This window comes from Lissotriton vulgaris, chromosome 7 (genome assembly GCF_964263255.1).
Source record: "Lissotriton vulgaris chromosome 7, aLisVul1.2, whole genome shotgun sequence".
Classification (NCBI taxonomy): Eukaryota; Metazoa; Chordata; class Amphibia; order Caudata; family Salamandridae; genus Lissotriton; species Lissotriton vulgaris.
In genome coordinates, this window is record NC_141695.1 from 424,851,350 (window position 1) to 424,878,565 (window position 27,216).

Genomic DNA, 27,216 nt, shown 5'->3' on the forward strand with positions numbered 1-27,216 from the left:
AGTCAATGGGGTGGCCCTATAAACCTCAAAATCTGGACTTTTATCACTATAGAAATGACAATGATTCTGTCTGATTCTTTGGAAATCATTAGAAAAGAGGCCGAACTGGTCCTTTTTTTAAAAAGTGGACTGGGTTTTGAGGTCCAGTGAATAAGCAAAAACGTAGAAATAAAATAATTATTTTTCTTTGAACAAAAAGCTACACAGGCCAACACGTGTTTCACGACACATGTTGCTTCATCAGGGCCCTTGACAGTACCAATGAAACATTATTATTCATGAAACAATCGATATAAATTTCTACAGGGACATATCTATCTCTTAATATTTGCACAGGTAGCTAATAGAGATATTATTACTGTTAGTGACTAGATCGCTTCAGTAAGAGGCTTAATGTTTGCAAAGGCTCCAATTCGTTTCTATTCATCAAGGCATGATAACCGCCAAGCTGGTTGGTCTGAAAGGGTGCTAACAGTAATAATATCTCTATTGGCTACCAGTGCAAATATTAAGACATATATCTTTCTAGCAATAACTCCTAACGGAACGTTTTTCTCTTATTCACTAGATATTAAAACCCAGTCCACTGTTTGAGGTCATTGAGTCAAAACTGGAGAACCTCTGTATCAGTTGCTGGTCCTCCTAATGCTGACAAATGAGACAAACTTGGACTTAAATTAATTTGTTTCGCAAAGATGTTAAAACATATGTTGTTTTGGGCACAATTCAAAACAAAATACATATTAATTATACACTTATAGAGGTGCTCCTACTTAAACAAACCTAATGCAGCACAGTGCTTGTAATGGGTGAGAAAAATATAACATATGCCCAGTAAAATGTACACAGAAAATGGTATAGCTTGGAACTCCAGATGGAATAGTATCACTCTGCTGCAAACACTCAAAATTACAGTTCTGCTGATTGTACGAAACGAGAATCCACGTAACTATATGATTTTATTTTTGCCAAAGACTGGTTCTTCATCAGGACACAGATGCAGCCGAAAACTGCCGCACAATACAGTTCTAATCAGTGTGGTGGGGTACCTTTAGAACTACATTGAGGCTCCACGCCAGCCCTTCACATTACTGGTACCATGAAGATGACATGTGCTAGACATGGCCACACATTGATTGAAGGTGATTTCCATTATGTCTTTCGTTCGGTGATAGGAGTGCACTGCATCTCGTTTGTTTACATAGAGTACATCTAAATGTGTGCAATTAGCCTATGTTTTGAGTTGTGTCCAAAACAATATATTTCTTAACATCTTTGATAAACAAATGAACATAAGTCCAAGTTTGTCTAATTTTTTGCCATTGAGGGGACCAGTACAACCTCTTTTGACAGGTTGTTTACTCTCTTTGGGGGTATAATTAAGCAGAGTGAAAACGAAGTTCCTTAAGATTTCACACCAAATTGCTAAAGAAAAATACAAGTGTAATATCATGATCACTGGCCCGTGAGTCCCTTCAAAATGGGTAGAATTTTAGAAGACGTGTTAATGATTAAACTCAAAACAACATTAGTATGACATGTTTATGCTTTTGTGCTATTTCACCATGACCTTTTTATTGCTTCTTTAAATCATCTAATATTATCAATTGTGAATTGATGAAACGTTTGCATTCTTTCTAATTTCAAAGGGCGCAATATATGTACAATCGGTTCCAAACAGGAGAGAGGCAGTCACATGTCAGCAAAAGCAGGACGCGTGGGTGCAGCTGTACTGGCAGAGGTGGGTGGGATCATTTGATACTGGGCTAGTAGGGGTGTCAAGATGGTAGCAACATATACAGCGACAGATCTGTGCTGCCTACCCATAAGAGGCTTTCCCACAGGTCCGGAAATGTCTTTTCTAGTGCCTGTCTAGAAGGTGCATTCTCGTTAGCCGAGACACGAGCTAGGGCTAGTGCTTAATTTGTGTCAGCGGTTGTACGTAGGGGACACTCATTTCTGGGATCCAGCACTTTTTTTGTTTTTAAAACATTTTAAATCATTACACCTTGAACCAGAGCAAGAGAAAGACAGTCATAAAAGGAGAAAGAAGGAAGAAGGGAAGGGGTAAAGGGTGAAAACAGGAATGGGAATAAATCTGCGAGAGTGATGCAAATAGGCAGGGAGTGGTGAAAAAGAGGCATGAGGTGGAGTGAAGAGGAGATACCCTGGTATACTGCAACATTGGCATTTCTAGAGCGCTGATAGCGAGTTCATAAGAAAAACCTTGTTAACAAAATATGAACATTGGGGAGAGAAGAATGCATTCATTATCACTCACCGTTACAAAAGTGCATCTTTGCAGGTCCCACTTTCTGGGGCCTGTTCTGTGCTTTGAACTTCAAAAAGTCATCTGTCTGAGAAGAAAAGAAGACACATTGATGATCAGCATCAATGGTAGTTGTGCCTGCTCTAGCAACAACACCTATTGAGAGATGAGGGTAAAATTATGCTCGCAGTTTAGACTTAACCAGCACATTTAAATGATGGTAATAAATGCACTTCCGTAAAGATGCATTAATCCCTATTATTCGCCCCCTCTGTAAAAAAAAAAAAATGGCGCTAAAACTGTTAACTTCGAGCACAAATGTTGATCGTGTCCGATTTTGTGAACAGTCAGTGTTCAATTGCGATCATTTCAACACCTGATGGACTATTTGCAGCTCTCAGTCCTCTGCAGCCGTCAGTCCTTGAAGATTTGAACTGTGACAGTGACCTACTGTTTGGTCCTTTCGGCTGAAAGGAAGTCAGTGCATTGACTACGTGAGCCTCAGAACCACAAATACATGTTCACCGGCATTTTCGGGTAATATCTCGCTCTCAAAATGTTGGGTCAGGATAGTAAATTATATATAGTAGGCCTAATTACGTATCTGTACATTTACTAGCATGCACAATGTATCTGGATGTAACTTGGGCTCCTACTGAAGCTCTCTCTCTAGCAGTGGGCATTGATATACTGATTCTGCCGCTAGGGGGCACTAGAGTACTTTAAGAATGGTCATTTAAATCAGACAGATGGTAGACGGATAGGTTCAGTCCTTTACCTATCCAGTGACACTACATTAGTGTATGGCGGTGAGGTCTTTAATTGCCACACATATGGACTGCAGGAGTTTTAAATTACAGCAAGACTCGGGTTACAATCCAGGCAGCATGCATAGGTGGTGAATGCACCTGCCACAGTCTTCTATGCGCTATCTGCTGCTCATAGGTTTGAATTCTCATGAAATACTTTGAACGCATGATGAAACTGCTGCAGAGCACTTCTTGGAACCAGCAGATCACGTGTTCCAGGCACAGTCGATCGGTGCAATGGACTCCAGAGCTTTTTGCACAGAACGTGGTGTAACCTGTAGTTCACAGCTTTCTGCCCTAATTCAAATTTTTGTGGGTATATGCCTGCTGCTAGATGAAATGTTCATTCTTCAGAGGTCCATAAAGTGAGGACTGCCAACTTAACTATTTACTAACGCCAAAGAACAAAAATAATTCAGTTTGTATTGAGTGATATACAAATGTTCATTACTAGTAGATATAAACAAAAGCATGCACATCTACTATTTAATAAATATGTGATGCTTTGGATAAGCATGTTAATTGTCTTGCCTATATCGAAGGTATGACGCGACATTTCTTGCAGCAGCTGCAGCAGTTGTTGTCCCTTCAGGCATCATCACACCTGCTTTCTCTATAAATACTGTACATTTTCCAGAGAGCTTAAAAAACGAGAATCATTTCACATGCGCTCATCCATCCACAGTTTGCAGGCAGTTTATCTTTCTTTCCCGGATGGCCAGCTGACTTTGGAGGGAAGGTGTGAGGTATCCACCACTGCCGACAACCCTCGACTAAAGGCATTATTGATTGCCCTCGGGACAACATGAGCTTTCTTTTCTTTTATTGTATTGTATTGTACTGTACTGCATCATTTATGAATTTAATATTACCCCTATGTGAAGCCAGTGCTTAATTCGAGCTGGTGGTTTCTGATGCTCAGCTCCAGCACTTAATCATCAACACCTTGCTTTTCATGAGCACCAGTTAAGGACACATCCATTTAGGCATAGGGAGATTAAGTGATTTGCACCATATTGAGCCGGCACTTGGACTCAAACCTGGTTATTCAGCTCCTAAATTGGCAGCTTTGACCATTACGCCACATCATCTTCCAACTGTCATCGTTGTTTCTGTTTTAAGCGGCGCTACCAGAAAAAATGGGTTGGCGCAAGTTGCCTCCTGACGAGAGCCGCAGCACTTATTTGTTTTTACAAATTAACTACTGACTGAAGTGCTTATGTAAAAATAAAGATAAGGAAAGGTTACACTTGAGGCGATTCTACTACTGAATATCGACCCCCATATTATGTTGGTACAAGAACATGAGGACAGAATATCGAGGGACAAAATATCAAGAGTTAAATGCATTTAGGGGTGAATAGATTTACTATTCCTAATTCCACATCTATGTCCCTTGATGATATATGTACGGGATAGGTACGTATATGTGGTGCTAGGTATAGAAAATCTAGATAAACCATTCCACCTAGCGGAGGCCACCCCTACAAAAGCCTTGTGCAAAGAGCTCCCTACGGGTTCAAAGCTCCGTGACCGAACGGGACCAAACGTTTCCACCGATCAAGAAGACTCCATCGACGACCATTCAAAGAAGCCGCTAGTAATCAGTCAATCCACACTGGGAAAACCCGTTCTCTCTCCTAAACAGATATTAAGCATACAGAATCGGAACAAGCAGTCCACAACAACTAGGAAAGAACTAATAAACGAAAACCATGGAAAAGCAGGACACAACAGCCAGGTTGTGGAAATGACAGTTACCAACAACACAGTACCCCCATCCTTAATCACCATCTCCAGTGTGGTCACTGATCCTGATAGACGCTTGGCAACAATCGCGACTAGGGAAAACCTTGACCTCATTAGAATAACCTTCCCAACTGACTACAAGGGCATCAATCCGGAAAGCAGGGGGCAGTCGCCGCCCGGAGAACTTGTTCGACGCAAAAGAGGACCCGCTAGCAATGAGGCAAATAACAAGTAAAGTACGAGAAGAGAACCTACCAATCGTACCATTCAAGCGTCCCCTGCATAGTGTTCAATCTCCCCCTGGAAACCGCAATTCTAACAACATGAAAGTCTCTGGGTCTTGGAACCAAATGTACCATCGCCAAATTGTCAAAATTGGCGACAATTCACCAATGGCAAAGGAGGGTGCTCCTAATGTAGGGAAACTTCTTTTTGTTCTTGAATTTGAACAGCAAGGCCTGCCAGATCACTTGAACCGTGGGAACATACTCCGTTTAACATCAGCTATCCCTAGTCTTGGCTACCTCACTTCAGCAGACCTCCTGTCGGTTGAGTTCACAACATCGGAGGATGACCCAAAAAAAGAATGCACAGTTACGACATGGAGGGAGGCTGGAATGGTAACCCACATCCTCTCTGAAATGGCTAAATTTAACGAATGGGGAATCCTCTTGAAGGAAATGGTCAAGGCAGCGTACCCATCTCCTCTCCTAAGAAGGCAGACCAAGAGCGCAAACTTGCCACCAAGGAGTCAACCAACGCACTCGGTTCTACAAGGAGCAAGGGGAGCTGGAGCAGCAGACCACGAGCATCTTCAGTCGCAATTACTACTCCCAAATTGAATGCCCAGCAAGTCAACTAACACTGTAAGTCACGTCATAAACATTCTTTCTTGGAACATTGCAGGCGCTAAAGACATCATGAACAAAAACGGCAAAGCTGCCAATTGGGATTCCTATGCTATTTTAGCCTTACAGGAAGCGTGGCAAACCGACCCAATTGACATACCTGGGCACTTGGGCTATCATGTAAGCGCGACCCGCCTCCAGCGCTTTGGGCAAGCCCGTGGGGGCCTCTCTGTCTACATATCAACATCTTTAAATGTCAGAGCAACACAATCCCCTGACTCAACTGCGGACATGCAAATCTTAAAATTAGGGAGTATAACAACGGCCATAACCAGAACCCTAATTCTAATGAACATATATGCAAACCCAAAAAAATCTTCAAAAAAAATACTATTCCAACATATTACTTTGGTAATCACCAACATGCGCTTAGAACATCCACATTGGGAGGTAATCCTCACGGGCGACTTCAACACAAACCTTCTACAGGCACAGGAGGACGAAGCCAACATCAATGCTGCAAACGAAATCTGGAACGTCTTGCCGCAGGCAGTCCCTCAGATAGCGAAGAAGGACAAGGAGGGTAAACAACTTATGTGGGACCTGGAAAACCTCGGTCTCCGAGCACTAAATGGAAGATCCAATCAAGATAACCCCCCTTCAATGACCTACATCGGCCACAAATCCTGTTCGGTGCTGGACTATACATTCGTCACTCTACCCCTGCTCAGTCAAATACAAAACTTTCACATCATCTGTTCCCTGGATAGCGATCACTCTAAACAACATCTTGAGATCACGACGGAAATACCTGAACTCGAACTAGCTCCCATGTTACCAGGCAACCTTACTATGACTAATCTGAAGCGGCTCAAGTGGACAAGTGAATCCCTCCCACAAATAGCTAATGACGCCAAAAAACTTTTAGAAGACCTCCTGACTGAGAATGCCCTGAGCCCGATCATTTGGAATAATTACTTGATGCAGCTCCCTAGGACCAACTCAAGCAACATAACAAGATCCTCTGCTAAACTCAGGAACCCATTTAATAGATGAGCACTACCTTTAAAGAGACACCTGAAAAAACTCATACGTCGGGCACGCGGACACACCAAAAAGGCTAGTGTTTGGTCAGCCGTACGCAAGGTCAGGACCCAATATAAGAAATTAATAAGGACCGAAAAACAAACCCTCCAAAATGGGTTCTGGTCCAAATTACTGTATAACATCAAGAGAGCCAACTCGCGGGCCTTCTGACTGCAAGTTAACTCTATAAACCGGACAGCCCAACCAATAGGCATGGCCTGCATAACCGAATCCCAATGGTCTCAACACTTAACAGATACATTCTCAATCAACAACAAGAGTGCAGCTACCATCTTGCCTCTCGAAGCAACAGACAACACAGTGCGGGAAGTCACTGCCTCAGTCCACCAAGGGACCAGTGCCAAGGGAAATGGTCCAATAGCCTCATGGCCCAGGCATGATGGCGAACAAAGTATTTTAAAAATAATTGGGAAAAGCAGGCAAGACAGCGACCCAGGCCCAAACGGCGTCCCACAAGCCATCTACAAGACTGACCCGCAGTATTGGGCTAGCAAATTCAGCTTACTGTTTCGAACAGTAACCAACACAGGAAGTATTCCTGAGAGCTGGAGGGGAGCTATTATATCCCAAATCTATAAAGGCGGCAAGCGCAAGGATCCAAATAACTATCGCCTGATTGCTCTCCTCGACGCAGAATCAAAATACTACGCGTCACTGATACTAGTGGCCCTGGCTGAATGGTCAGAAACGAACAGTAAAATACCATTGAACCAAAAGGGCTTCCGGCCAGGCATGGGTACAACGACAAAAGCCATGGCCCTATGCCTTATTGCTGAAAAAAGTGTACAGAACTCGCTCGATCTTCATACCTGTTTTGTAGACTTTAAAGCGGCATTTGACCGTGTCAACAGGCAAATGCTTTGGGCAAAATTAAAACACCAGGGCCTACCGGACTCAATTCTCTCGCCCATTATTAATCTATACACTGAAACCTGGATGCAGGTAAAAGTCGACAATGGGCGACATCTGACCAGGAATATCTACACTGTTAACGGACTAAAGCAAGGATGCGTCCTGGCCCCACACCTATTTAACTTATTTATGAGCGATGTGGCAGAAATCCTAGACAAGGTTAACGCACATCCTCCTAAGTTAGGCACTCTTCACCTAACGCACTTATCGTACGCGGACGATGTGGTACTCCTGAGCCAGACAAGAATCGGTCTCCAACGTCTGTTAGACGACTTGTCCGCCTACACAAAAAGGAACCTGTTAACCATAAACATTAAGAAAACAAAGACAATGCTCATATCACAATGACACAAAAACACTCCAATTTTTCGAATAAACAACGACCAGCTGGAATCCGTCAATGACTATAAATATCTGGGGGTACACCTAGACAAGCATTTAAATTTCCTGGCGCATTTCAAAGCCATGGGAAGAAAGGGGGCAGCATTATTGCATGCTTTCACTAGCTTGGCAGCTGAGCTAAAGGGCCCTCTTGTCTCCCCCCTGCTAATTGCAATGAAAGCCAAATTACTGCCTACAATAGCGTATGGGAGCATTCTGCACCATGGAAAAAGCGCCACCCTCCTGGAGAAAATACAAACTAAGGTTTATAAGCGGGTCTTCTTTTTACCGAATAATTCTTCCCCAGCACAAGTCAGACTTGAATTTGGTCTACAATCTCAAGTCTTATTGAAAAAATATGAGGCCATTAAATTCTGGTACTATGTCTGGAGGAACAAGGAGAACAAAATGAATGGTGCACTTTGGGGAGCGATCCAGACAAGCCCGAACTCTGAGTACTCAAAATATCTAAAGCTCTCACTAGAGGAAACCGAGCTCGGAGCACTGTGGGATACAAAACCTCCAGCCCCTCTGTTTAACCAGGTAGTCAAAAGGACTGCCAAGAAGCACTCGTTCCTCAATGACAAAATAATTTTTAGTACCCGGTCTCACGCCTGGATGACTATTAAATCGTACACAAGGCCAGCGCTAGCCCCTTATCTAGACACGGCATTCTCGTTGAACTTTAAACGTAAATTCCTCCTTTTGAGGCTGGGTATTTTACCCACACGATTAGACCAACCTAGATGGAGACCACAAGTAACAACGGAATGTGATCTCTGCAGTGCAGGTAACCAAGACTTTATACACATAGTCTGTATCTGCCCAGCTATGTACCACGGACGGCGGCACTGGCTTAAGGACAAACTCAACGAGCTAGGAGTCCGTACCTGCCGGTCCGCGATAGTCCAGGCCTTATGCTCAGCGGACGCCCAACTGATTTGTAGATTAGTAAAATTCCTGGACAGCTTTGTGGAGAAAACAAGGCACGCTGCCGCTCGCCCGACCCCCATTGAGACTTAAGACCATTGTTGACAGATAAATCTGTATCGCAGCAAATCCTGCTATGACTGGTCGGACTCCTTGTATCACAAACCTTTCTTGTAACACAAACCTTCTTTTAATTCCTTTCCTTTTCCTTTTTCCTATTTATTTCCTTGCTAATATTTTAGGAATTCTGTTTTAAATGCTGTATATGCCACAAATTGTAATGGTTTTAATTAACCGAACAATAAAGAGTTTACTTACTTAGATATACCTGTCGATATTTGTTTTAGATATTTTGTCCTCGAGATTGCATCCCATCGATGTTCTGGAGTCGATATTCAGGGTGCACACTGCTTGAGGCTTTGGGCCATGGGGTGTATTGTGTGCTGAGACGGAGTAGTGTGTTGAGATACATAAAAGGTCCTCAGCTGACCAGTGTCTCTTTCATACTAGGTGAGCCGGTGGCAGTCTATGTCAATTTAATGAAAGCCTAGTCATCTGACTTTCTGTCAGTTAACTGCATTGAGGAATATATCTGTCATATTTTTCTTCAGGGAAGTTTGAACAAATGTATTCCATACAAAAATGGAAAATCGATATATGACTATTTTAAGGGAATATTTCTGAAATGGACAGCAAGGAAAACGTGTGGATAAAATAGCTGAGATGTGGGGAGGAGGTAGGTGGATTGCCTTTGGGGTATTCGGGTAAACAACAATCAGTGTGACAAAGTGTTTCCCTTGAAGCAGTAAGCCTTAATCTCCTCCAGAACTTGGTGGCAGGATGGGATCTGCTACATATAGACCAGGGTGGGGCTGTGGGGTGGGCCCAAGCATTATTTGGGGCATATATCAGCAGATTGTATGGCTAATCCTGGACTATATGGCAACCAATCCCTTAAGTGTGAGGTTTTTGCCGCACCTGTAGAATGAGGTAGCTCCATGAATTTAATCGATTAAAACAGAACACCGCACGTATGGGCCAGTCCTTCACTTCTTCCACCAGATGACAGAGCGCGGGTATCGACATCAGAAACAGTAAACATGCATCACTATGACCAGTGGTAGAGCAAGGGTATCAGCGCCTTGAGACCCTCGATGGTAATTTGCTGCGCTTTATCAAATCCTGATTAATTGATGAACCCATATGCAACCTAGGATACCTGGTCCAACGTCCACTTGTTTGATAGTAAAAAACAATTCACTTATTGGAGCAAAATTGGCCTCTATCATTCCTGCACCTGCTGAGCTAGTGATAGCCACACAGTGGTGTGCCAGTGCACAGGTGGAAATAGTTCCATTGCTCTGACCCCTGTACAGACTGGTGTGTGAGTCCATAACTCCTGCTTCTCTCTCAAGGGGGTTGAGCAATAAGAAACATCGCAGGAGCTCTGTTTCTAGGAGCTTCACTATCACATTTGTGACTCTGTAAAACGTCCCCAGCTCACGTTCTAAAGCCAACACAGATGCTTTGCACCAGTGCAGCACTTCCTAAATTAAGAAACTTACCCGGTTTTGGCCAAGGTTAATGAGATGATCCGACGCCGTCGGCGGGACTTTGTTCAAAGCTGAAGGAGAAGAAAAGAAGAAAGATGGTAAATTAATAAGTGCTTAGCAAGAGCATCCATGATCAGTGCATACCCCAACAGTACCCAATCAGGGCACGTCTCGTCAGGGTTTACCATAGCGCTGCCCAATAAGAGGAAAGCTACTCAGCATCTACCGTTCACTACCTCATCCGCATCAACAATATCACTGTAGACTCAAAGCAAAGCAGGACTTCATCTCTCCTTGTAGAGCTCCATTATGAGGCCTTCACTAAATTACAAACCCTGAGCAAGCATTTGCACAGGGATCACAATTACAAACTCTCCGATGCTTATCGCACAGAGTAGTTTCTGGGTGTGGTAAAGACTGCATCCTCTGATTTTTCACCTTATAAATTTAAGCATGTCAAATGTGGGTGAAATACCAGGACATGCAGATTTTGGTGACGGGAACTGCCTACCACTTCACTGTCCAATGAGAGCAAACCAGGTCCTGATCTATCCTAGGAATCAACGTCTAGAAGAGCATCATAGTCAGCATACATCGATTAGTACTTAGTGAGAGAATCCTTACATATAGACTTCCCAATCACTGTACACCGAGTGCATCATTAGTCAGGGTTGATCCTCTTACTGCCCAATCAGGGCATCCCTGCATAGGAACTAGCCCATTAGTGTACGAGGAGAACATGCATGCAATAGAACAGCATAATTGGTTTGAGTCCATCTGTTCACCAAAGGAGCCTTCCTCGCAAGAGTGCGACCTATCCTTGTCCAGTGAGATCATACTTAGACAGGTTACATCCTACAAGTTGCACAGCGTGGAAAAGAAGACACTGACCGCAATTAGGACTGGCACAATATGGACCAGGGACTTTACAGCCAGGAGCAAGACTGTGAGAAGGCACGTTGCCTACCACACTGAATCTGTTTATCACTTGATAGGTTTCAATGCAGGGACAGGGATGGGGAAAGGAAGTGACTGACTGCAGTTGGGAACCAATGGCTCCTGCTTATCACTGGACCGGGATAATGCAGGCACGTGAGGACTGAGAGCAGCAGGATATGAAACTCTGTAGTTTAAAAAAACAGGAGTACTGAAAGAAGGGTATTGGTGAGGTCAGGGGCTGCAGTGCTAAAAATGACAGACTGTTCATCACAAGTGAGTGTAATAAGGGGCAGGGCAGAGATGGATGTACGGCTGACTGCAAATGGGATTGAATTCCTGAACTTTTCTCACGACAGAGAGACTTGAAACAGTGCTCTGATAGTGTAACACAAGACTACTCCATCAAACCTTGTACCGCTTGGCCAACCCACGTTGCCCTTTTTAGGTCTCGGCTAGACAGCGCTTGTGCTGTATCTTTGGGACATGTTGTATATACTTTTGGGCTTCAGCCCGCCCATAGTCTTCCCATTTGCTGCCTCCATAGTCGCTCTCCTATTGTTTCTCTCCATTTGTCCATGGCATGCATGGCCTCTTCCTGTGTTTAGCCCTCCCCGAGAACCCGAGAGCAGGGACCAATTACTATATCAATACACTGGTCACATTTTAGCATTTGTTTTAAGAACAAATTTTTTCTTTGTTAAAAAGCAATTCCCACGATCAGTCATGTTTTCACTTGCTCCGAGCTCTGTTCTATTTTTGTAAACATACCTGTACATTTTGTTCTTTTCTTTTCACATTTGCTGGGCATTCCAAGACTGGGCGATGCTGGGTATAATGTTAGCCAAACGTAACATCGCTAGACATTGGGGAGCACAGGTTACTCCAACACATTGGGAATGGTGGAACTCCATGGATAGAGCCATGGTGGTGGAGAAGGCTGCATATACACATAGTGGGTGCCCTAAGAAGTGGAAGCGGGTTTGGGGAAAGTGGAACGATTTAAGAGGGAATATCAGGACCCACCACCTGACGAGTCAGCAACAGATATTAGTAATTATAGGAAGTGAAACAATGTTATTCACACAACTATATTGTCAATGCAAAGATTGTATAACCCTTTGAAAGAGGCTGTTTGTGACGTGAAGCATGTAAATATATTTAATAATTTGTTACCGAACTGATGCATGTTCACCCAATATATAATAAAAAGAATTAAAAAAAAAAAAGACTGAGAACAAATGTCAGAAGCTGTTTACAGAAGACACCTTTTCGGTACCCCCACTCCCTCCCTCATTGCTGCTTGTTTTTCTTCTGTTGACTGTATTTTTTTTTCTTGAATGCAAGACAGTTAAAACCAAAGCTCATCAATAATATACGGCCTTCGTAAGCTTCTTGAGAATGAGAATAGAAGTTGGACAGCTTGAGGGGAAGAAGAAGTGTCAGTTAACGTTTCCCTCCAAAATAAGGGAGCATTTTTTAAGGCTGAATTGGGGGTCATGTAATAGACCCAAAGCTGGTATCTGGGTTAGGAGAGTGTCACCGCTCAGAGGCAGCCTGTATTATCATGCAAGTTGCCGAGGTGACGGCAGAAGGCAAGCGCTGATGCCGAGGAGCAAAGTGCTGGGAGTGGTGGCTGCCTCCACTGCTGCTGCTGTCTTTCCATTTGACCTGTGTGCCTTGTGAGCATGCTTCTGTGCCCTGAGAGAGAGATGCTAGTGCAACCTGCGCCCTGAGTCCCGCCTGGCACATTGCTGGATGCCTGTCTGGCCACAGTGTGGGAGAAAGCGGTGGCTCTGAATTTCTGTGCGACATAACAGCCCCTCCTAGAAGCCCCCTGGTAGGCAGCGTGGTGCATTGCTTTATGTGTTCATTTAATTAATAGAAATCCTTGCATAACTTCATAAAGCTCACCGGAGGGGCGTGTTGTGACAGTCTTAAGGAGTCTACTGGTGCAACACGCCTAGGGGCCACAGTTTAGACATTATAACTGCATCTAAGTACAAATGCACAGCCCCATGTGATAATATCCAGCTGGGGGATCAGCACAAATGTGAAGTACTTCTCTCTATCTCATACGTTGCTCACAGAATCCCAAGGAATCTTGAAGGACATGTCAGACATTGGAATAGAACTCTAATGGTTAAGGTTATCAGATACTCCATGTCATGATGGCTATTATCTTCAAACCAGGGTACACCTTTTCAGGTTATTGATTTCATGTGTTAGTTCACTTGGTTTAGGTGAGGTGGAAGCAAGTAACACAAACCAAAGAGTGAAATTTGTTAAAGGAAAGCTCAGGGTAGGACGTCAGAAGCGCTGAACATATGGAGTCATGTAGTAACCATAAGGTTGGTAAATTGAGAGAGAATTTGCTTTATAGGCATGCACAAATAATGTGTGGAAAGGTCAGGAATTCACTTCTTTGAGATTATGTGGTATTGATTATGCTAATCAAGCCGGTACATAGCCCGTTTAATGCTTCATTTACTTTTTTTAATCAATTTAATCATTTTAAAAATAACATAAGATCTGAGCAAATATCAGGCTTTATTTCCTGTCACGCAAAATACCTCTGACGTACTAGGACATTTTACTTTTCACCTGCGTTGCTGTCACATGTAAATCATGCCTGAGGAATGGAATGTAAACATACCAACCAAGAAGTAAAGTAAATATAAAACTCTTTGAATGCTACGAGTATGTATTATATACATTTCACTTGCATGTATTCAGAAGAGACCATGTCGCAAATCCACAACGTATATTTCCACGACACACAATTCCAGTCCAACCCACATATTTCCACTACACACCCACCACATACATACATCCCACTACATAACACATAGCTAAAAACACATTGACATTGACAACACCTATAGCTCTCGAATTGCTGAAACCTAATGGCTTTGCCAATTCTTGTTCAGCCCTTGTGAAGACTCACGTGAAAGAAGGTTCTGCTCGTTGAGCTGTTCCTGAGAGCGTCGGTGTTGCATTCGGAGTTGGAGCACTAGAAAGGAAAGAGAATATAACACTTTAAATTATGATGTATTACCAGGGCTCGAGTCGGGGTACCATGCAGGTGGACGGCGTCCCCCCACTTATTTTACCGGAGGGACGCCGTCCCCCCTTCCAAACAGCTGGACTTCACTCTTTGGCCTCCCTGGGATGAGGAGCTTGGCACCTATCGTGACGTTGCTTCCTGTCATGACATCACTTCTGGTGACAGCGTCCCCCCACTTCTTTTTTTACGACTTGTGCCCTGTGTATTACGTGATCCAACCAACGATTTCATAGCGTTCCATACAAAGCATTTAAGTCCCAGGACAACAGATATACAGTACTACTGTTCTGCACATTGTGCCCTACCCAGCATTGTTGACACCTCTGGGCTACCGTACCTCGTTGCTAGTGCTGGTACCGATTGGAAGTAGCTTTAGTTCAGCTATTTGGATTGGCTCCAGCTATTTGGATTGGCTCTTACTCTCACAGCGAGATCTCGAAGAAGCTTTGAGCAAAGGTTTTCGGTCCTAGTTATATGACCAGGGTCGATGGTGAATTTAAAAAAATGAATGAATACAATTGGCTATTTAAAGACAACCAGTAATGGTTTGAGTTAATGTGTGTCAGGTTTGAACCTTGCCCGGTCCACCAGGACCCTATTCCTGCCACACTTTTATCTATATATATACTTTTTTAAGTCATGATATGTTACCATGCAGCTGCAGACGAAAGCTCAAGTCCAAAAGCTGCAGAGCATTCTCTGATGTGAGTCCAGAACTCTGGAATTCTCTACTAAAGAAATTAATGGTATGCATCCAATCTAATGATTTTTAAGTTAACGCTACAAGACCTGCTCTAAGAGACCCCTGTGTAGAGTGTGCAATATAAACAGTATTAATTCAAGCTCAATAAAGTATAACAAAGTGAAGAAGTCATTGTTTTTCGTTGTTTGCTCAGTGAGTGGATACTGGAATAAAATATATCAATCTTTCACTGCAGAACATAGTGATCTTCCTGCTCACTAGCAGCGCAGCACCTGAACAAGCAACACCGCAAATCAAAACACCAAAAAGCACTCATTATTCGATAACAGAACCCTAGTAGCGTGCATACATTTTACCCAGGTAGAATCTGGAGCTCCAGGAACCATCATTCCGAAACCTCCTCCGCACCAAAGACTGCACCATGACAGGCTGAAATGCCCACCAAACCGCGGTCTATGGGAGAAATTCCCCATACAGATAAACTCCAGCAAACTACGGGCATCTTGTGAAGGTCTTCTGTGTGCTGTTTCCAAATAAGAATTGAGAGCAAATGCAAGATGCTTATTTTTGTGTCTGCGCAACTATGAATTAAGGAAGGTGGGCTGCTGACTTTCAGCACTAAAAAGGGGACACACACAACGTTTACAATATGGGTGATCAGTCCCAAAATAATGAGAATTAATATTCTTTTTTGAACAGTCATTCCTGCTGCCTTTATTAACACGCTCCCGGTGTAGCAGTGACTCTTCACCAGGTGTTAATTTTCTGCAGAATACAGAATGCTTGTTCTACAGAGTATTGTTGCCATGGTAAATCGCATAAAAATAGCATTTATATTATATGTGTTTTAACTCATTTCAAACTCAGTGGCTTGCATGCGAAGACGTCACGTGGCATTAAATGTTTTTAAAATACAGGACATCCTACTAGAAGTGTCTTTGAGTGTTATCCGGATGGCGAGGACCCCCCATGACTTCGTACTCACATTGATTGTGTGTTTATTATAACGCTAGTTAATTGATTTTGCAACAATGTCAACAAACAGGACGGTGCATGCCACGGACAACATCAATAATAAAATAGCTTTATACCAATTTCTTACGGGGTTTACAGCCAGTGCAGCCATTGCATCACTCCATCCTAATTCAGCCATTTAGCCCAGATCTTCTTATGCTTTTGGGGTCACCCTCTTACTTGATAGATAGATTGTTCCTGTTCCGTACACCAGTCCATGTCTGTAGGCCATGTCGCAAGCAAAGGTGGGTCAGCAGAGTTCCACTTGCACGCCAGGTCCCTCTTTGCAAACATAGCTCTCTAACCAGTGTGCTATCCTCCCTGAAGCCCCCAGGGTTTTCCAGCAGTCCCCACAGTGCAATAAGAGGTGTAGGTCCAATGGGTCTCTTCAAGTCGCCTGAGAGAGTGGAGAAGACAGCCAACCAATCGGTCGCAATCACGGGGCATTCCCAAACTACATGAAAGAAGTCTCCTTCTTGGACTGGGCATCTGAGGCATGTAAAAGAGGGTCATTTTATTTCCCTCCACAACCTTAGAGGTGACAGGTTGGTAAGGTGTAAGTACTTTAGTTGTATGGCTCGAAGTCGTGAAGATATTCTGAGCACTTGCGGAGCCATGCTGGAATCCTTCCACTCACACTTGTTAGGGAGTCCATCCATGTCTCCCATTTCCCCTCCATGGTGGAAAGAGGTCTGGCCCATCAATGACTAGAGACTTTTAAATCCAGGAGATGCCCCCTTCCCTCAGTGGACCCATGAGAATTATAGCCTCCATCAGACTTTATTTAGGAACTTCCTCCAGGGAGTTGCCATCAGAGAGTACTTGGTGTGAAAGGTGGGGTCCACTACCCCCACTTTAGCCAGTTATTCAGTATCAGCATGTGCAATGCCAAGTAATACAGACACAGATCAGGCATACCCAGCCCCCATCAAAGGTTGACGTGTGCATTGCCAAAGGAAATGCTGTGGGATTGGTTTGCCCAAAGAAATTATCAAATTCTAGCTCGAAGGTTCTGGAACCAGGTCTGCGGTAGTAGCAGTGGGACGTTATGGAGTACATACAGGAGTCGATAATGTTGCTGGGTTTTTATAGCGTGCACAGCTACCCAAAGTCATCCCGGTACTATCGTGGCAGAACCATCATTTTAATTAAAGCTGTCCTCCGCAGTAGCTTTGTCCATCTAGCAACGTCTTGACCCACTTTAGTGACCAGAGGTTTAAGGTTGAGGTACCAAGCTAGTTTGGGAAGAAGGGAAATGTGGAGACCGAGGTATTGAAACTGATTCTATGAATTGGAAGTTACTCTTGTCAGTCCACTGCTTCCCTGAGACTTGAGCCAGTTTACCAGCAGACCAGAGGCTCGTCCGTATAGGTTCAGTATATAGAGAAGCCTAGCTCCTGTATCAGCGGAGCAAGAAAGAAACAGTAAAATATCATCCGCAAAGAGCGTAATGTGGTTGTCCATGCCGTACATTAAGTAGAACCCCCAGCTCTACTGCTAAAGCAAATAATAGGGAGGAGAGAGGGCAGCCATCCCATGTCCCTCTGAATTGGGAATGTAAAGGTACTGGAGAGTACCCTGTTTACTCTCACTTGCACCCTCGGTTGGGCGTATAACACTAGGACATAGGAGATGATTGGGGACCCACATTCCAAGAAACAAAACACCCCATGAGGAAGTCCCAGTCAAGGGAATCAAATGATATCTTGAAATGGACAAGCATAAGCGCAAACAGACCTGTGAGCCAGTGATGGTGTGCTAACGCTGCTTGAACTCTTCTTATGCTGTGTCTCATGCTGCAACGGGGAGATGAAACCGCATTAGTCCGGATGGACCAGTGCTGTCAGAATTTTAAGAAGTCTATTGGCTAATACTCAGGCGCAAAGAGGAACAGCAAGGGTGGTATGAGGAACAGCAATCACGGGGTCTCCCCGCTTTGTTTAGTACAACAATTATGGCAAAGTCTAGGTCCCAACAGAAGGAACCCTTCCAAATTGCTTCATTGAACATTGAGAATAAGGGAGGCACAAGAAGTGCACAGAACCTTTGTTAGTACTCAAGAGGGAACCTATCAGGACACCGGGTCTTGCCTGGATTCATGTCCTTTAGGGCATCCTCCAGCTGTGTGAGCTACAGAGGATGTTCCATTTCATGCTGGTCGGGCATGGAGAGGGTTGGCAGGGGCAGGTCTGTGATGAGATGCCTAAAGGACTCCCTCACAGGTCTCAAGCACCTGGTATTGAGAGCTTGGTAGTAACTAGCAAAGGTGAATGCGATTGACTGGGCATCTATGACCGTGTCAGGATTAGGGTTGACAGCCCCAGGACAACCCTGGATGATTTATAATGAGTTGTCAACCAATACAGCAATTTGTTGGATTTATCTCCTCACTTGTATACCCTTCTGGTATAGGCCATCCAACATAGTTTTGATTCATTAAGACAGTGTTGTCTAAGGGATGCTCTGTGGATGGCTAGCAGCGGCCTTCCTGGCCACCCATTCCTACTTCTTCTTCCCACTCATTTTGAAGGGTTTGGGCCTCAGGATCAATTATCATTCACAATTTCTGCCTCTCCTGTGCCTTGTGGAATGATTTGGCAAACCCCTTAACTCAATCCTTCTGGACCACCCACAGAGTACCTGATGACTCCACCGAGCCCGACCTAAGGTCCAGGTATCCCTGTAGCTGCTGCATCAGATAAGGTGTGTCCTTCCTGTTGAACAAGCACCAAGCATGGAGACGCAAGATTGGGGGGTTCCCTTCACTTTGGGGCCCTAGGAGTATCATCACCAGGGAGTGATATGAAATTCCTCAGGGGAGGATTTGCGTTTTAGCCGTTGTGAGCAAGTCTATGGTGGGTAGAAAGCGGAGGCAAATTCTTGATCGATATTTGTGGGCTGCTGAGGTGTACGTGTATACGTGTATTGAGTTGTAGACACACCAGGCATCGCAGAGGCCCAGGCTCGTCACTCATTAAAACAATCCTGTTTCCTTTTCCCCTTTTGCTATCCCTGCACACAAGAGGTCCATCTGAGGAGATGGCACCCCGTTAAAGTTCCTTCCGATAATCATGACTCCATGTGAGAGCTCGAGGAGACAGGGATTTGATCATCTCTAGCATGACTCCAGAAGTAGTTAGGTGGACATATACACTAAGCAGGTTATATGTCTGTCCCTTAAGTACCTTCCTCCAGTGCACAGTAATTGTTTTTGTAGGTTTTTTTTTTGCCATGGCTCAACATTAGGTCTAAACGTATTTTTAGAGTCTGCATTTTGCTTGTTTTGAATAGTCTGGCTGGAAATATGGTTATCATCACACGACTGGGTCATTACTAGGCCTTGCCTTAGCCTCAGACAGAGACGAGGCATATATACATTAAATGTAAGACATGAAAGTGGCGCCCTTTGTATTATTCCACAAAAAAAACAACTATGAATCGGATCGAAAGATTCCTGGTTGAACTCTTGCTACTGATCATAGAAAAACATTTTTACTAAATCAGAGGTGGACTTTCAGCTTTGGCCACCAGGGCCAACATTTCCTAGAGGCCTTATGGTGCAAAGACCCGAAGCCCACAGACATGTGAAGAGGTACCAAGAGGGAATCTTGTCCCTAAAAAGCTGGTCCCATACATCGACCACAGTTGTTAGGTGCTATGACCTGAACAATATCCTCCCTAAAATGATGGAGAGTCACTTATGGTCCAGATAAATCATTAAAGTTGTGTTTTCTTTAATTATTTAAGCGGTAACTGGAGGTTAATAATGTGCTGGAGTGCCCACGTGGTATTAATGAGCCCCGGGGACCACCATCTCCCGCGGGGCAAACAATTGTTTAGGCAGTCTTTTCACCAGAACGTCCTTCAAACAAATCCTCAAAGGCCGCATATGGATGCAAAAGCGCCTTCAGCAACAAGGCGGGCACTAGCAACAGAAAGCATAAGAATCTATGCAGGGGACTAAGGCACACACTCCAGGAATGTACATGGAACACTGGGTCACACTCTGTTGCGTCTCACACAGTCGGGCACATCAATCTCTAGGTATATTTGGGAGTCTTAAAACTTTTTTACTTGCCCTCCCCTCCCCCTCGCTCTCGATTTTTTCCCAACTGAGTGCCTGGAGAACATATAAAATGGACATGCTCCACCGTCTGTAATAAAGAAGGCTCTGTTGAGTCGACACTTCCGTTTCAAAATCAGGATTAGTCAACACATCAGTTTCAGAATAAGGATTTGATTTCAGCCAAGCAACACCCTTGCCTGAGCCAGACTCCACCCGGACTCAGTGACGTCAGGTATGAGCTGGTCACTGGATACAGAGAGGCGAAGGCTTTTCTTTCAGTCTTTCCCGAGGGAAGCGTTAATTTCATTTTTTAATATCGAAATAATTTAACTGAACATAAAGTCATGATATTTGCAAACCCGAATATTGTGTTCATTTTATTAAAAATATTAATCACAAAAAAACATGCTCGTTTGATAAAACATCCTTACACTCGCACAAATGTGCACCTAACTTTTGGGATCTTAAAGTTTAATTGTTAAAAATATATTTCAAAATATTACATCACATCGACATATATTTCGTTGTTTGCATAAATGGTTTAATAAAAGTAATATTTTAAACAAACAGAAATGTGTTTTCTTTGCCTCGCTGAATCCATTAAGTTACAACCATCCAGCCCATCACCCTGCTTAGATGAAAGGAAGGATTTAAGATGTGCCAGGGTCAATGTCACGCATCATAAGAGCCCCTGCAATAATCAGGCTCGTGCCCTGCTCAGAACAGTCCTAGTCGCAGCCAGCCGCAAGGGCTAGTCATTCGTACTGTAATTAAAGCTCTGCAGATATTTCAGTATCATGCCACGAATAACACAAATCCCCGGAGTTGCACTCTGAGATGAATTATGGAAATTGTGTGGCAATATTCACGCTTCCTAGGCCCTCTAAATCTTACGCCCCACACGTGGGCTGTCTGTATTATTAGATTCTCAGTCCCAAAGATGACTTGTAGTCCAAAACCAGGTGTATATTTCTCACGTAGTCACTTTGTATTTTGCCTCCTAGTGCTTGTAGTAATACATTTATAAAAGGGGGTTAGGAACTATAGGAACCTGAATGCAGCAAAAATAAACAGGACTTGTTGAACTGCTCACACACCTGGTGTAGGGAAACTTGATATGGCTGCAGTCTTAGTAGAAAATAACTGTAATATGATTTACTAAGCCTTGTAATATGTCACTCATTTGACAGCCCTCCCCCCTCGCCCCACCCCTGTCAAGAGGTCTCAATCATATTAATGTTACCAGCTGGAACACCCTAGGGTCGTGGGGAACTAGTGACTAGTGGCTTGGGAGCCCAGCCGAGGTACTTGACCTCTTTACCTTTGAAAATGTGGTTACTCTGCACTCTAGCAGCTGATGGAGAGAAGCGAGGCTGCAGCCGTCAAACCATCAGCAGGCGGAGCACAGTCAGGGGACCTCCAGCAGAATCCCTCTAAGGCAGGGGTCTCCAAACCGGTCCTGGAGGGCCGGATCCATGCCAGATTTTTAAAATTACTACATGTATCTCAATGGGGATATCCCAAAAATCTCGAATGGATCCGGCCCTCCAGGACCGGTTTGGGGACCCCTGCTCTAAGGCATCCTCACAGTAGAGAGTGTTAGGGTGCAGTCGCCTTACTTCCTACGTGTCTGTAAGGACTGCTCCACCACAGTCAAAGGATACACAATCAACGAATCACAAGTTAATAAGAAGCATTTGGCAAAGACAATTAGCCTTGCTTTGCCAGTGCTTAATCGCTACCCGTATTCACTTTGAAAATGTTTGTAGAATTACAGCACAAGCAATGGCAACATTAATAACAAAAGGCGGCCATCTTGGAATGATATGTTGTCGACCTCCAAGATGGCTTCTATGTCACATCTAGACACAACGTGGTGGCCATTTAGGAACAATTTAACACTATTTATACAAAACATTATGCTGTTCCCAATTGGCCATCACTTTGCCTATAGATATAACATAATGGACATCTTGGAAGTGAGCAGCTAATCGTCATGAGGGTCAGCGGAAGAGAGAGAGCCTGGGTATGGAGAAGAGTAAGACACTGAGCGTCAGAAGTGCTCGGTGTTGCAAGAGCACAAGAGGAAGTGTAGGGAGGGATTGAAGTGGTGGTGGAGCGAGGAAGAAATTTTAAATTATACGGGGGCAGGGTGGAGGGGACAATATATAAGGGTGACTGAGAAGGGGGTTTAGAAGATGATCGGGAGAATGGGGGAGCAACAGAGATAGAAGAAGTAGCAGGATGTGTACTCCTATTAAGAGCTAAAGCGCAAGTGCAATCAAGGTCAGCAAAATGAAAAATAGTTCCTTGACCTAAGCAGTAGAAGGATACACTCACAAGTCAAAAAGCAGAGAGAAATCCAAATGTTCCAGGGGTGGGCAATCAAAAAATAAAGAAAATGTAATTGAATCCGGAGCACAAAATTAAAACAGAAAGAAATTGATGAAGATCAATGGGCAGACCCAAAGGCCACTTATGTACCCGACAAGGGCAGGGGACCATAGCGCCTGCACCTAACCTGTGTTCCAAAAATGCAATGCACACTACAAGCACCTGGTCACAAGGTGCATGTACCAAACAGGTTTCAAGTAACAATATGAAGCGTAGCGGTGCACCACATCATAACTAAAAATGTATAGGAGGAGAAAACACCCCAATCAAACAAATAAACATTATGCAATTCTTGTCTTTATTTTATTTTCTTAAAAAAACATCACTCATATGCAGTGAAGACAGCCAACGCGTTTTGTCCATAATAATGGTCTTCTTCAGGGCAAATATAGTCTCAGAAGGTACTCAACCTCTCCTGTCCATACCCCTTGCTCTAGGGGAAAGCGGACGGGCCCTAGCGGCTTTCGCATCAATTGGAGTGCCCATCAGGCCTTAGTGGCCCGACCTTTCCCTGTTATTATTACCCCACTTGGGAACTATTCCTGCTTTGCATATCCACTTTAGTAGTGGGAACCTGGACCACAAGGAAAGATACTGTTCGTGGTCCACACGGACTTTGAATATTGATGAAGCATAATATTGGGGCTTTTGAATACCCCTTTGTAGTGCAGCCATTTGGTTGAGTACATGTTGGCTGCCTTCACTACATATGTGTGATGCATTTTAAGAAAAGAAAATAAAGACAAGAACCGCACAAAGTTATTTGTTTGATTGGGGTGTTTTCTTCTCTTATCCATTTTTGGTTATTGATGTGGTGTACCTCTATGCTCCATAATGCCACTTATGCATATGTTAAAGTATTAGGTACAATGGTGTCTGCAGAGATACTCTAAGCAGACTAGAAAACATAAAAAATATTAGCACCAGCTTTTTTCAATGCAGTTCTTTTTATTCAAAGTCAAAAGAGCTGCATTGCTGCAGAACAAAATCACATTAGTGTTTCCACTGAAAAGTAGGCAGATTGTTTACGAAATTACAAAAAAGCAAAATCGGCACAGACGAGCAGATTGGGAAGAATCGGTATCCTGTAGGTACCCAAAATAAAGAAAGCAAAGTGAGGGCATAAACCACCAACATACCATTTCTCCCTCACACATAAAAGAAGGCGCCATATCAACTAAGATATAGCACTGTCCTGCTGTCTCCCTGGTGATGGTGCACAATCAGGCTACCTAGTGCACTGTGGTGCAAGGCGCCTGTGTCATTTCCAGCATAGGGTTTTGTGCTGAAACAGTACTGTTCAAGAACAAACTACTACACCTAGGCAAACTTTAAAACGTTTCCCACTTTAAATGTGTCATGTACAGTGCAGAGCACACGCAGAGTCGAAAAACCTTGGAGAAATTAAAGCATTTCTTCTTTTTACATCTGCCTCAATGTGGCAATATTTTGTGGTGCAAAATCCTGTCTAGTTTTGTTGAAAAATAGGGATTTGCATCAACATCCATGAGTGGTTGCATGTTAACACCCATGTGCCACCCATGGAAATGCTCCCATGATCTTAGGTGACAAAAAGCAGCACAAATTTTGCTTTACTTTCAGGCATCTTTTGCCCCACAAAAACGTGTTTTTCGAAGGAAAGGAAATCCAAAATAGACATATTGCACTGTTTGCATCATTTTTGGTGATGCAAACCTGGCACAAAATGTTAGTAAACCTGCCCATAGTGTTTTTTGTTTGATTGATGAAAGTAATTTAATCTAATTAAAAGCTAATTAAAGTTTTCAGCTGTGCAACATTATTTGCGTTTTTTTATTCTTGCTCTCCTTGAAAGAGCAAACCGCACACAAATTAATTCATTATGGAGAGAAGAAAGGGAAAGTGTCAGACTGCACAAACAGTGTGGACCAAAGATATTACAGTGCTGCATAAGTTATGACTTTGGCATAACTCTAAAAGGGGGATTTCCCAACCACTGGGGACACAGGTGAACTTGGTTCAATGCCCCAGCGATGAAAGCGAAAGACAAGGTATTGTAGGCCCACAAGACACTATACAACGTGTAATTGACATAGAAGCATTGCTTTTCGGTTACTAACAAACCCATAAAGGATCAGGGGCACTGTTGTAACAGCAACAAACATTATTTAGTTATTCACATTATCACACACCCTGTACTAAGAAGAATGAACACTTTTACGTGAAAAGTATTAATTACTACAGGAATAATCTGTTTCTCAGTACATCTAAAACAACTACATAGAATATTATAAAAACATTACAATCGTAAATAATGAGAAAAAAATTTGCATTCCCAGCAGTGCTAAAATCTCGGTAACATTTTTATCTGGAATCCGACACCCTAACACCTACTTCTATGTGCTATTAATGAGAGCATGAAAGGCAGAGAAACTGGCAGTATAGAGTTTTTTAGAGGGGAGATGCACTGCATACCTTACTGAAAGCAAATGCTGTCTTTTATCAGTGGATTCATGAAGACAGTGTTCCCCGCAAAGGGCAAACACCCTCTGCGGTAGCAGTCAGACAATCTTCCTCCGGGACTGGGCTTCATCAACTTCATGCTTCAGGCAAGATGTAGCATCTGCAAAGTGTGAAGTGTGATGGCCGGAGGTGAGACCAAATTTGTCACAATCTCAGGCAATAATCTGGGCGAAGAGATCAAGTGGTTATCCGTATATACTAAATCTTACCAGAAACTGGAATTTCTGACATAAGTTTAGGAATGTTTAACATAGATTATGTGCATCAATTCAGAACACATTATTTTGGTTATACGACTATATCTGTTCTTACTTAACCTTGACATAGTGAAGGGTAGGCATTTGACCCAAACAAATGTTGCATTACATAGGATATCTATGTTATTATTGGAAGAACTTGACACCATCACAATTCCTGGAAAGATAAGGTCTAGCGACAGCTGTGTCAAAAGGTAGTTATGACAATGATCCTGCATAAATCAGGGAATATGGCAATGTTCATTTCATTAGTTAAGGAAGATGGAGACCTCCATGGACTAAGAAGGAGTCATAACTCCATAAAATCGAGTCGGACCTTAGGGACTTTACGCTATCCCCAGCTTGTACATCTGGAAGTGAGGTCATAGGGGCATGTCTTACCAGTGGGACTTTAAGTATTGTGTAGGGAAATCATAAACTGTCTATATTGTTTTATGCATGTTGGGAAATAAACATACCAATGATATTATGAAAATAGGCCAGATTAGAACACATGTGGTATAAAAAGCAACATTTTAAAAGGTCTATTAAAAAAGAAAAGCAAAAAGGTTTTCTTTTAAGTCCTTTGTTCATACAGGCTTTTGTGATACAAATATGAAATGCATATCATGATTAAAAGGTGGACTTATGAGTTGAGTTTACTTCTCATCAGAAGACATGTTGACGCACGGCTGGTGTTTGCAGAATCCATACAGAGCATGTTCATGGATAACAGTTTGTGTGTGAATAGGGATCAACAATTGGTTACTACTCTGAGGCACTCGATGTTGGGGTTGTATGGCATTACAATGCAGGTTTTTACCCCGTATGCCATTACAACACGGGGATTACAATGAAAGTTGTTACAACGACTTTCGCTGGAGGGCGCTGGATAGTGGAATAGTTAAATGTTCTATTCCAACTCCAGCCCACGTTGACAGTAGAGAAGGTGTTGGACTGAAAATTAAACTATTCCCTATCTAACAGCGCCCTCCAGTCGTTGTAACGACTTTCATTGTAATCCCCGCATTGTAATGGCAGTGCGGGGTAATCCCGCGTTCTCATGGCTGTTCTCCGATGTTGGTTGTGGCTCCTCTCTGGAAGTCTTGAAGGACAGTCAAGCCATTCATCAAGAGCTGCGAGGAAAAGTACCACTGGTGATACTGCTGTGTCATAAGAGAAAGGTGCATTGCTCTGCATGGTTTCTGGTACTCATATGTTTTTTTTCCATATCAGGTTAAGGCACTGGGGATGCTCCAGATGTAAGTCCAAGATAATGTCAGTCAGGCAGTTTATGCATCAAAATACAGGTTTTACTTTTTCAGCATTTATTTTGCATTCATTATGTATTCATTTTGCAAAATGTTCAGATAGCGAAGCATGTCCTATGTAGTCTCTGCAGCTTTGTCCAGCTGGATACATGTACTCCATGATGTTGATTTCTTTCTTGGAGCAGAAGAAAGATGATAGTATCACAGCCAATTAGCAGTAGGATGACCGGCAATCCTCTAAAAAGGCTGGTGAACAGGGAATGAAAGAATGACGGAATCAGTCCAAACATTGCTTTTAATCCAATCACCAAACCAGATCCAATCTTTTTTTTAAATGCACACCAGTTGTAATAGATGCATTAAATATCCTTTGCACAATATCTTCAAATTGCGAAGGGTGATGTGTGTGTAGCAGCCTCTGAATTTCAAATGGACTTCTTTTTGTAGGAGGACAATAGTTTGATCAATT

The 27,216-nt window shown here is 43.2% G+C and overlaps 1 protein-coding gene across 3 annotated transcripts in view; it reads right to left on the reverse strand.

The window, feature by feature from the left end:
* Nucleotides 1-27,216, reverse strand: part of MAMSTR (MEF2 activating motif and SAP domain containing transcriptional regulator) — a 246,401-nt gene that overhangs the window by 82,812 nt on the left and 136,373 nt on the right. For 2 of the 3 annotated variants that reach the window (XM_086930407.1, XM_086930406.1), the window contains exons 2-4: nt 14,442-14,507; nt 10,571-10,629; nt 2,282-2,357 (exon numbers count right to left, since the gene is read on the reverse strand). In XM_086930407.1, coding sequence (XP_086786533.1) covers nt 2,282-2,357; nt 10,571-10,629; nt 14,442-14,507 — 201 coding nt within the window. Of the gene's footprint in view, nt 1-2,281; nt 2,358-10,570; nt 10,630-14,441; nt 14,508-25,192; nt 25,341-27,216 lie in introns of all 3 variants that reach the window. The other variant, XM_086930408.1, reaches the window with a different exon arrangement.